The sequence below is a fragment of the Drosophila navojoa genome, chromosome 2 (genome assembly GCF_054131105.1).
Source record: "Drosophila navojoa isolate 15081-1374.11 chromosome 2, UAZ_NAV_1.0, whole genome shotgun sequence".
Classification (NCBI taxonomy): Eukaryota; Metazoa; Arthropoda; class Insecta; order Diptera; family Drosophilidae; genus Drosophila; species Drosophila navojoa.
Window position 1 is genome coordinate 14,130,391 of NC_142890.1, and position 10,724 is coordinate 14,141,114.

Here is a 10,724-nt window from a genome sequence, read left to right on the forward strand (position 1 = left end):
GTAAACTCTGTTAGTTTTCAGTTCAGTTTAATTAAAATCAAAATAGATTAAGTGGAATACATGTATATAAAATTTAACGGCTAAATCCCAATTACTATGCATTCTTTACATGAGTAATACTTATCAGACCATTCAGTTGCACGAACTAACATATCGTTAAGCTCATCGTCAGGTTATAGGGTTTGGTTATATATTCAGTTTCAGGTGTATAGATTTAGGTAAGCAGAGACCTAAGCATCAGACTTGTTATCGCCATTTGGAGTGAGGCTTTCGCGATGTTTCTTGATGCACGGGAAATACAGGCAGCCCTCGTTCATCGCAAAGCGTTCCCCTTCGGCCAGGGTATCAGGAAGTTTTCTAGATAGCAGAAAGCAAAGTTATTAAATGGCTTTAGGTATTTTGGATAAGCAATGGGCATTACTTGTGTAAAGTTTCCGGCAACGTCAGACAGAGGCCAGCGCCAAGGAACATGAGACAACTTATGAATATCGACGGCAGTGGCTTGTAAAACTTTGCCAAGTAGATCACGTAGAAGGACAACGAGCTGGAGGCCAGTCCAATCACATGAATGTTGGAGACGGCACGTCCTCGGACGCTAGTTGGTATTATCTCGGCGGCGTATTGAATCTCCGCATCGTAGGAGACGGTCGACCCATAGCGACCCAGGCCGATCATGATGGCCAACAGGAGCGCGTTTTCCTTCGGATCCAGGAAGGCAATAAGGAAGCCCGTCACTGTGGTAATGATGCCGCCCACCAGTAGCGCCCCGCAGGCCATGCCCTTGCGCCCGATAATATTCTGCAGCAGCAGAATGGTGCAGCCGGCTGGCAAATAGTTGATCGAGGTGTAGGAGAATAGTTTGAAGGGCGAGGTGCCCAGGCCCTCCATATTGCGGTTAATCACATCGTAAGAGAGTGTAATAATGACGCTGTTGGAGTAAACAAAATGAGATGACTGTCGAATCAAATCAAATTAGATGGAGCTTACGATTTGAGCAGCAATGTCAGGGTGAAGCGGCGCAGACGCGGTGTTCTAAACATGCCCATAAATGTGTCCTCGTGCTTCGTGTGTTTCTCCTCCTCGATCACCTTCTCGCGATAGTGCTTGATGAACTCGTCGAACACAGAGTCCTCCACCTGTCGCCCATTGAAGTTAGCCACCCACTTGAGGCACTTGACGGCCTGATCGTATCTCTTCTTCGTGAGCAGCCACTGAGCGCTCTCGCAGATCAGCAGCGGATAGCCGAGCACGCCGAGGGCGGGCAAGGAGGCCATCCACAGGTAGTGGCGCCAGTTGCCAATCCAGATGGCCAGCCAGGGCGAGGTCATCAATCCGAAGCAGTAAAAGAAGGCGAGTATGATGTTAAGACCAAAGGTGCGACGTTTCGGGCTGAGGTACTCGAACACTAAAAATCGGCGTAAAGTCCTGTTACTCAACCATCCAGTAGACTATATCCGGTAGACTACTCACCCAAAATGTACATCAAATAGTACATCGTGTCGGTGGAGAGGCCCGACACAAATCTGGAGAACGCAAACCAGGGCAGGGTGTGCACAAATGAGGTCATAAAGTCCCCGGATGCCCCAGCCAAGGCGGCCATGAGCATGGCCGGCAGCCGGCCAATGCGATCCGAGAGGTAGCCAAACGTAATGGTGCCCACCACGGAGCCAATGAAGAAGAAGGACTGGCCCACGGCTGGCTGATGCGACTTGTCGCAGACCCAGCGGAGCTCCGTCGTCAAGCTCTCGTAGCCGCTTTCCCGTTCGAAGATCCAGTTCTGGCAGGCTTCCTGCTCGGCAGCAATGCCCGTGCCATTGACGACGCCACTGAGTAGAGTGCAGGCGGGATCAGTTACATTGGAGTAAACGGCGCGTATCGACTCGGCACTGAGGCCATGAAGATCATCGTGGGAGCACCTAAAGAGGCCAATCAATAAGCTACGATCTCAAGCAGTTTTATGGGTAATACTTACCAATGCTCCGGCGTAAATGTTATAAGGGTTTGCGAGAAGTAATGCAATGAGCTCAATATATTCGTATAGCCGTACAGTATTAAGATAACGAATTGGAAGCGTCCGAAACTTCCGCACTTCTCGAGCACCCGATCGAAATCCATATTTTGGGGTTAAACTCTTGCGATTCAAGCGCACTTTATGTGGAGAAGGAGCTGAGGACTTGACAGTTCCCCCGTAACAACATGCTCAGCGGGCAACAGTCAAGTGACGATTGTTGATGCTCTGCTCTTGACTTGCTATCTTATATGGAGTGGCCGGCGTTAGAAGTCGCTCAAGATTAAGGTGAGAATCGGCTTTAGCTATCTCTATTGTGCCATAAACCTGTGGGACTTGGACAAACACAGAAGTCGTACGTTAAGACGCAGTGCCAGAGTCAGCTACTCTCTGTCCAGTAATTGCCTACATTACATATTAACTATATAGTACTATTATTATTTATTTACTCAGAATCCGATGTAATCCAATTGGTTAATGTTTAACAACACTTCTATGCCCGATGATAGCGGAACACTGTGAATGGCGCTTTGGCTCTGCCATCGGGGATGCCTCCGAATGTATTAAAGGGGCTTTTTTGAGAAGTACATTTCAGGTGGTTTCTCTTATCAGGCATTAAACTTGAGGCGACTCGAATTAGCAAGTCCGTTGTGCGGCCTAACAATATTTCGGCACTCACAAGAGTGCTTAGTGCAAGATTTAGTATCGGATGCTGTAAGTCACGTCTGCGGATTAAGCACATTTAATAAAATTATCGCTGACTATATATGGCATCTGACAGGTTTATCGCTCGGCTCATAAGCACTGCATACATATAGTATAGATTACAACTCTATTGACATTGTGAAATTCTCGGCTTTCAGCACACGCTAGGGGATATTAGATGCTTCATATGCATACATTAGCTTCCGATGGCATCGACGTGATAGCCCTAAATCATAAAGATGATCTCTGGCGTCTAATTTTCTAACGTTTCTTACTAGATTTGCTAAGATTTATGCATTTATTAAATCATAATACTGGAATTGCCCCAATTTTACCATAAACTTTATGAAAAAAAAAAAAAAAAAGATATAAGGAATGTGTTGCTACACGAGATTCCATCGAGAGTAAGAAATGCAGTTTGCAAATACAATTATACAATAATTATAGTCTTTATTTTCAGATCTATATGTAGTTCAAATGGCTTTACGAGTATTTTCTATGGTGGCAACAGAAATCGCATCATCGGGCAGCTCTCTCTTTTGGCCAAAGCAGGGAAAGTAATACCACTTCTCGCCCACGCCGAACGTCTCACCTTCGGCCAGGGTCTGGGGCAGTTTCCTATAAATAGAGTGGGTAAATATGGTATTGCCACACTGGGGTAGAGCTTACCTCTTGACTGTTTCCGGCAGAGTTAGACATAGAGCCGAGCCAATGAACATTAGCAGACTGATAAAAATCGAGGGTAGCGGCTTATAAAAGGTGCCCAAAAAGATGATATACGAGCTGAAGAAGCCGAAGGCGTAGCCCACGACGTGTATATTGGACATGCCGCGACCCCGCACACTCGTGGGTATTATTTCGGCGGCATATTGGGCCTCCGCATCGTAGGCGACCACGCCCCCATATCTGCCCAGGCCCACCATTAGGGCCAGCACCAGTGAGTGCTCAGTGGGATCCAGGTTGGCGATCAAGAAGCCCGTCACGGCCGTAATCACAGCGCCCACAAAGAGCGAGACACAGGCCATGCCCTTGCGCCCGATGTAGTTCTGGAAGAGTATGATGGTGAGGCCGGCGGGCAGGTAGGTGAAGCTGGTGTACGAGAAGAGCAAGAACGGCGAGGTGCCCATGCCCTCCATGTTGCGGCTGAGTATGTCAAAGGCCACCGTGATGATCATGCTGTAAACAAATCGCTGTAGGCACCTCTCTAAGCATCTCGAAATCCGTCAGACTTACGACTTAATGAGCAGTATGATAGTGAACTTGCGTAATCTTGGCGTCCTGAGCATGCCCATGAACGTATCGTTAGTGGTCTTCTGCTCCGTGTTTATCTTCTCGTGATAGTACTTAATGAACTCGACAAACACATACTCGTCCACCTGGCGCCGGTTGAACTTGGCAATGCGACGCAGGCATTGCGCCGCCTTGTCGAACTGCCGCTTGGTCAGCAGCCACTCGGCGCTCTCGAAGAGCAGGCACGGATAGAGGAGCACGCCCAATGCCGGCAGCGAGGCGGCCCACAGATAGTTGCGCCAAGTGCCCACCCAGATGGCCACCCAGGGCGATATGACCAGGCCCACGCAATAGAACACGGCCAAAACGATGTTGAGGCCCAGAGTGCGGTGCTTGGGACCCAAATACTCGAACACTGCGATGGGAGTAAAGAAGTTCTTAACAATTAGATATGCTTTTCTAGAGTATTCCAGCTGAGACCCACCCAATATGTACATCAGAATGTACTGTGTGTCTGTCGATAGGCCGGCCATGAAGCGGCCAGCGGAGAAAAATGGCAGCGAATTGACGAAGGAGGTGGTGAAGTCGCCCAGGGCGCCCGTCAAGGTCGTCAGCATGCAGGCCTTCAGTCGGCCAATGCGATCGGCCAGATAGCCAAAGAATATGGTGCCCAGGACGGAGCCGATGAAAAAGAACGACTGGCCCACGGCCAATTTGTAGGCGTCATCGCAGACCCACTCGAGCTGTGCCCAATGTGGCAGGAGGCGAGTGTAAATAGTTAAGTTCCAGCAGATGTTGCATACTTTTAGGGTCAACTCACCTCAGTGGTAATGCTCTCATAATTGCTTTCGCGCTCGAATTTCCAGGACTCACACTTGAATTGCTGATGCCTCGACTCCTCCGAGTTCCACCTGGTGTAGCTGCAGCGATCCGAGTTAGTGATATTTGTCAGTCCCTGCGAATCTGAAACTTTTTCAGGCATGCAGCTATAAATAAATCAAATATATAATTTGAGCTGATATTAGATTGAATTTTTGTAGTATATTACCTATGTGGCGGCGTAAAGCTGATGATGGTCTGTGAGAAATAGTGAAAGGACGACAGAATATTCGTATAGCCGTAGAGCACCAGCAATACGAACTGATATCGACTAAAGCTTCCACATTTCTCCAAAACACTCTCGAAATCCATTTTGGACGGCAAGCGAATGACAACGTCTAAACCAGTTGTTGCCTGTCGAGTGTGTGCCAAAAAAAGAAAAATCACTGCAGATATTCCCATGCTCATATACGTGCGCACACATACACGCACAGATACACTCACACGTCAGACGCGCATCTTTAGACTGCAATATCTTTTAGCATTCACAGTTGTCTGTGCAAACAGCAGCCGGACAAAGTCATTGCCACTGAATAAAGTCAAGAATGGGCAGGGGTCCATAAAACAAACAGCAGCAGCTGATCTTATATATATTATTTTTTATCATTCCTATGTAATGAATATACATACATATATGATAAGAATCAGCACGCGGTTTGACTGCTGACTGACTAAATTCATTGACTCTTGCTAATACCCTGAAATAGCTAATGCATAAATATTCATTCGCACATCAAAATATACTCTCTATCTCTCTTTATTTCTCTCTATCTCTTTCTGCCTCTGTTTCTCTTCGCAATGCCCGACTGAGAGCTGAATATATAATATTTATAAATATATTTGCATTATTTCAGGTTTGTTTTTGCCCAATCATAACCTGTATAGGGTACATTCTAGTCAAACTGCTCTGACAAAATTGAACTGAATTCGTTATCATTATGAGCTTTAATCTCTATTGTAATTTAGTAAATAAAAGGCTTAGCATAATTTATGGCCTAAAGCTGAAAATCAAGTAGGAATAAAAAGGAAAAAAAGGAAATCTCACTTTTCTAATGCGTATCAACTTAACCAGTTGGATTGCATATTCAAGTTTTCATTTAATTATCCTGTGCTATACAAGGATACCAACAAATATTTTTCCTTACTGAATGTGAAATAAAAAAGTTTGCCTGATGGGAAAGAGTTTAATTTCTTAGCATAAAGTTTGATTGGCGGAGAGTCGAGAGGTTATTTTTTAATTATTCACAATGAATCTTTGGCATTGACTCGATAAGCTCTTGAGCAAAAGTTCCTTGCAAGTCCCATAAAATATGCGGATTGGCGGAAGTCTGCTTGCGATTTCAACTGTTGGCTAAGGGAAAGCTTTCTTATTTTGTTTTCTTTTATTTAAAACAACGTATAAATTATGGCTAATATAAAAGTAAGAGGATATCTAAAGTTGTTGAGCAGCTAGCTATAATTTATTAATATTCTTATTTTTAGAATTTATTAGAATTTGGGCAATGCTTATTAGAAGCACTTTAAAAAACAAATAATATTTTATACCAATCAAGTCTGCTTGAAATCTGATTTATTGATTCATGCACTTACAATACCATTCCATAATATTATTTATTTATACAGAGTTCGCCAGAGTCCATGACAAACGAATAAGTAAATATATGGAGAACTGTAACTGCAATAATCCCTCACATTTAGCATAATGCATGCATGCGAGAGAAAGAGAGACAGAGAAAGTTCGCTTTGCCGGTTGAGGCAACAACTGCTTTGAGCTATAACAGCGGCCGTTATATGCACAGGCACAGCTGATGGCCGTTAGGCAACATGTTGCCCGAGTCGGAGGCAACGCCTGCAACATGCTGCCAAGTGTTGCTATGCATTTGTTTGGTGAGCTTTTGTTTGCAATAATGTGTCTAATGCTTTTCGCATTGCCCGCGGCAACGATAGAGCCTTTTGTTGTGAACTCTTGAACTTACATAATAAATGAATAAATATTCTATTACTGCTGACACTGATAGATTGGGGTAATGGAGAAATTGTCGCTTAATGTATCAATTGGCACTTTTATTTCATTGAATATTCAATGAAGTGCATTACGAACTAAAGGAATTGAGAAAGTGCACAATCGAGGGGAAATTGCGCATTAATTATAAAGCTCAAGTGTGAGAATGCGCAGAAAACGAAATGAAACAATTCAATGCTAATTGCCCTTCTCCAGTCATGCGTTCTCATTATACTCTCTAAAGAGCAGAGTGTTTCGATTTATGGCTTCAGTTTGGGCTGAGCTTATAGAACTAATTTGCATAATTCGATTATCTAAATTAGTTTAAATTTAATATAATATTAGTAATAATTTCATAAAAATAAAAATTAATATATAAATAAATATTTGAATATTATTTTTATTTATTTATTTCATTTTTTTTTTTGTTTATTGATTTATACAATAAATATAAGCATATGTTCTACAAATATATATAATATATATATAATTATTATTTACTTTACACAAATGCTAATACAAGCCAGTTCAATGGTTGTATGGAGATATAATCCATCGATAGAGCTGAATGCCCTGTACGAAAGCCGGTCAAAGTGAATGTACAAAAGTCCACAAATATAACTCATACATACACACACATACATACATGTACATATACATATCTAGATATGCCTTTGTATGTAGATTGTATGGCCAGGTTCGGCCATTGTGCAAGAGCGCACACGCTGAGCTCTGGCTGGGAAAGAGATTAAAACTGGATTTGGAATTGGAATTGAATGAGTGTGACCGGAGAAAGAAAGCAAGAAAGAAAGAAAGATGAGAGAGTCGACACGCTGCGTGTGCCATATATTGAAATGCTGGCGGATCAGTTGAGCTCGGGCTGAGTGAGTCGACGGTCTGATTTGGTCTGCCTCTGTGCCTGTCCAGAGCTGAAACAGTCGCAATGCCGTTGCGCCTTCCACTTGCCTCGCTGCTGCTGCTGCTGTTGCTGCTGGGCAGCGCTCGCTGTGCGCAGTCGCCACAAAATGTGCTGCTGCTGCTGGCCGATGACGCGGGCTTCGAGATGGGCGCCTATCTGAACAAGTACTGCCAGACGCCGAACTTGGATGCGCTGGCCAGCAATGGATTGCTGTTCAACAACGCCTTCACCTCCGTCAGCAGCTGCAGTCCGAGTCGCGCCCAGCTGCTGACCGGACAGGCGAGTCACGCCAGTGGCATGTATGGACTCCACCAGGGCGTGCACAACTTCAATGTGCTGCCCGAGGTGAGCTCGCTGCCCAATGTGCTGCGCGAGCAGAGCCAAGGACGCATACTGAGCGGCATCATAGGCAAGAAGCATGTGGGGGCCGCCTCGAACTTCCGCTTCGACTTCGAGCAGACGGAGGAGCAGCACTCCATAAACCAAATAGGTCGCAACATTACCAAAATCAAGGAGTACGCACGCGAGTTTCTGGCGCGAGCCAAGCGTGAGGCGAGACCTTTCTTCTTGCTGGTGGGCTTCCATGACCCGCACCGCTGTGGCCACATTACGCCGCAGTACGGCGAGTTTTGCGAGCGCTGGGGCAGCGGCGAGGAGGGCATGGGCACGATACCCGACTGGAAGCCCATCTACTATGACTGGCGCAACTTGGAAGTGCCTGCGTGGCTGCCGGACACGGATGTGGTCAGACAGGAGCTGGCCGCCCAATACATGACCATCTCGCGACTGGATCAGGGCGTCGGCTTGGTGTTGCGGGAATTGCAGGCATCCGGACTGGCGGAAGATACCCTCATCATATACACCTCGGACAATGGTCCACCCTTTCCCGGTGGCCGTACCAATCTCTATGAGCGTGGTATTCGATCTCCGCTGATTCTCAGCTCCCCCCGACCCGACGCACGTCGTCACGAGACGAGCGCTGCTATGGCCAGTCTACTCGACATTTATCCCAGTGTCCTGGATGCTCTCCAGCTGTCGCCGCCTAACGGAACGCGCTTCAGCGGCCAATCGCTCTTGCCTGTGCTCCATAAGGAGCCCGAGCCTGTGGAGAGTGACGCAGTCTTCGGTAGCCAGAGCTACCACGAGGTGACCATGGCCTATCCCATGCGCATGGTGCGCAACCGGCGCTATAAGCTCATACACAATCTCAACTATTGGGCGGACTTTCCCATCGATCAGGACTTCTATACATCGCCCACGTTCCAGCAGATCCTCAATGCCACCATCAACAAGCAGCCATCGCCCTGGTACCGCACCTTGCAGCAGTATTACCAGCGACCCGAGTGGGAGCTCTACGACATCAAGGCGGATGCTTTGGAGCGTTTTAATCTGGTGGACAAGCCCAAGTATAGCGCCACCCTGAAACAGCTGCGCCAGAAGCTCCTCAAGTGGCAAGTGGACACAGAGGATCCGTGGCGCTGTGCCCCTCACGCCGTGCTGCAGGCTCAGGGAGTTTTCAAGAAGGAGCCCGTCTGTCTGACACTGGGCCATGAGGCGCTACAAAGGCCCAAACGTCGAAAGCTCACCCAATACGAACAGTATATTGTAGTGTAACTAGATTCCTTATAGAGTATTGCACGAACAATTATTTCCTTTTTATGCTAAGCACATTTTGAGTTTTGTATTTGGCGTTATCACAATTAAAATAAAATGCAATCTAATTTGCTGATAAGACATGCTATATCAAACTCTTCAGCACTTATTAGTCATTTTGGGCTACACCAACTGTCAAATTGATAAGCTTAGAAATATCGCAAGCTAATTGCCCCGACATTTGTATAAAGTGTAATTTTTATTGATCATATAAAAAATGCTGAAAATAATAATAATTTAGTCTGATTTCCTGTAATCAAAGGGGCTACAAATAAATATGAATTATTATACTTTTCTATTACTCATCTGTTGAGATATACTTTAGTAAGATACCAAATAGATGTCAATAAAGTATTAAAACACACAATATATACATATTTTGTATACCCTGAACCCATTGCAAATGGGAAATCAGGGTTAAATTTCATATGCAGGTAACATGAGAGAACTGTGGCAGATCTTATAAGGAATACAGGTATAGTCTTGTCCTGTCTGCCAGTCAGTCCTTCCGTCTGTATGCATGAACTCGTCGATCTCAGAAGATATATGAGCTAGTTATTAGAGCTTTCTCGATCTGTGCCTTCCATAACATTTTCTGTAAAATGCCTTACAATTTATAATGGGGGAATGACATAGTTGATCATATTGAGTGTACCGTGAACAGTGCAGAGTATGTTGTTGATGGAGACATGCATATATTTGAATACATATGAAAGGTTCAGAAAACTAATCCATATGACACGATATCAGACAAATCTTCTGTAAACTGTTACAAAGATATGCTCATGCTTTAATAAATAATAATAGATAATAAAATAAATAATACGCCAGTTTTTAATTATCCCACTTCGATAGTTAAGATCAGCTTTATAGAGCTGAAAGCTAGCACAAAATTTTATAAACAGTGTTTTAATTTTTAATACATGTATATTTGAATTAGTTAATATTTATTTAGTACTAAAAATTAATTAGTTTTCATTTTTTTGTATTGGAATTTAGTTGTGTTTGAATGTTAATGACTTAAAGTTGATAAAAGACTTAAGCATTAAAAAAAATTATATATATGTTCATATATATTTATATATGAAAATTACACAACAAATTCTAACTTTACTAAATCCTAAAAATATGCAAAATCTAAAATATATATTATATCTTATTTTACTAGTTAATAAACACATTCTAAAATAACAGATTTAGAAGTTTTAAATTTTAAAATTATTTTTAGTTGCTTGCCGCTTGCTTCCGAAATATATTACTATAAATTCAAGAATGCTGGGAATTGAAAAAAAAAAAAAAAAAAACAAAGAAAAACGTGATTTGTGGTG

General features: G+C 44.0%; 3 protein-coding genes across 3 annotated transcripts; 1 reads left to right on the forward strand and 2 right to left on the reverse strand.

Moving 5' to 3' along the window:
• Positions 1-10: 10 nt before the first annotated feature.
• On the reverse strand, positions 11-2,239 carry LOC108659591 (organic cation transporter-like protein). Its single transcript, XM_018112583.3, has 5 exons — positions 1,973-2,239; positions 1,471-1,916; positions 988-1,405; positions 422-928; positions 11-357 (listed from the first exon to the last, which is right to left on the reverse strand). Exons 1-5 carry the CDS (start codon positions 2,113-2,115, stop codon positions 231-233), a joined length of 1,641 nt encoding a protein of 546 aa, XP_017968072.1. The 5' UTR covers positions 2,116-2,239; the 3' UTR covers positions 11-230.
• An 899-nt stretch (positions 2,240-3,138) lies between these two features.
• LOC108659590 (organic cation transporter-like protein) lies at positions 3,139-5,209 on the reverse strand. The gene is made up of 6 exons (XM_018112582.3): positions 4,992-5,209; positions 4,764-4,929; positions 4,428-4,686; positions 3,947-4,358; positions 3,383-3,889; positions 3,139-3,331 (listed from the first exon to the last, which is right to left on the reverse strand). Exons 1-6 carry the CDS (start codon positions 5,132-5,134, stop codon positions 3,187-3,189), a joined length of 1,632 nt encoding a protein of 543 aa, XP_017968071.1. The 5' UTR covers positions 5,135-5,209; the 3' UTR covers positions 3,139-3,186.
• Positions 5,210-7,498: 2,289 nt separating this feature from the next.
• Sgsh (N-sulfoglucosamine sulfohydrolase) lies at positions 7,499-9,484 on the forward strand. The gene has a single exon (XM_018112584.3). It carries the CDS (start codon positions 7,768-7,770, stop codon positions 9,355-9,357), a length of 1,590 nt encoding a protein of 529 aa, XP_017968073.1. The 5' UTR covers positions 7,499-7,767; the 3' UTR covers positions 9,358-9,484.
• Positions 9,485-10,724: the final 1,240 nt, after the last annotated feature.

Bases quoted from the DNA above. Each gene is read 5' to 3' on its own strand.
- Sgsh (XM_018112584.3), top strand. From the start codon at position 7,768: ATGCCGTTGCGCCTTCCACTTGCCTCGCTGCTGCTGCTGCTGTTGCTG.
- LOC108659591 (XM_018112583.3), bottom strand. From the start codon at position 2,115: ATGGATTTCGATCGGGTGCTCGAGAAGTGCGGAAGTTTCGGACGCTTC. The intron at 1,917-1,972 runs GTAAGTATTACC...TGGCCTCTTTAG, and splicing joins ACATTTACGCCGGAGCATTG to GTGCTCCCACGATGATCTTC. The intron at 1,406-1,470 runs GTGAGTAGTCTA...GCCGATTTTTAG, and splicing joins CTATTTGATGTACATTTTGG to TGTTCGAGTACCTCAGCCCG.
- LOC108659590 (XM_018112582.3), bottom strand. From the start codon at position 5,134: ATGGATTTCGAGAGTGTTTTGGAGAAATGTGGAAGCTTTAGTCGATAT. The intron at 4,359-4,427 runs GTGGGTCTCAGC...CTCCCATCGCAG, and splicing joins CATTCTGATGTACATATTGG to TGTTCGAGTATTTGGGTCCC. The intron at 3,890-3,946 runs GTAAGTCTGACG...ATTTGTTTACAG, and splicing joins ATCATACTGCTCATTAAGTC to CATGATCATCACGGTGGCCT.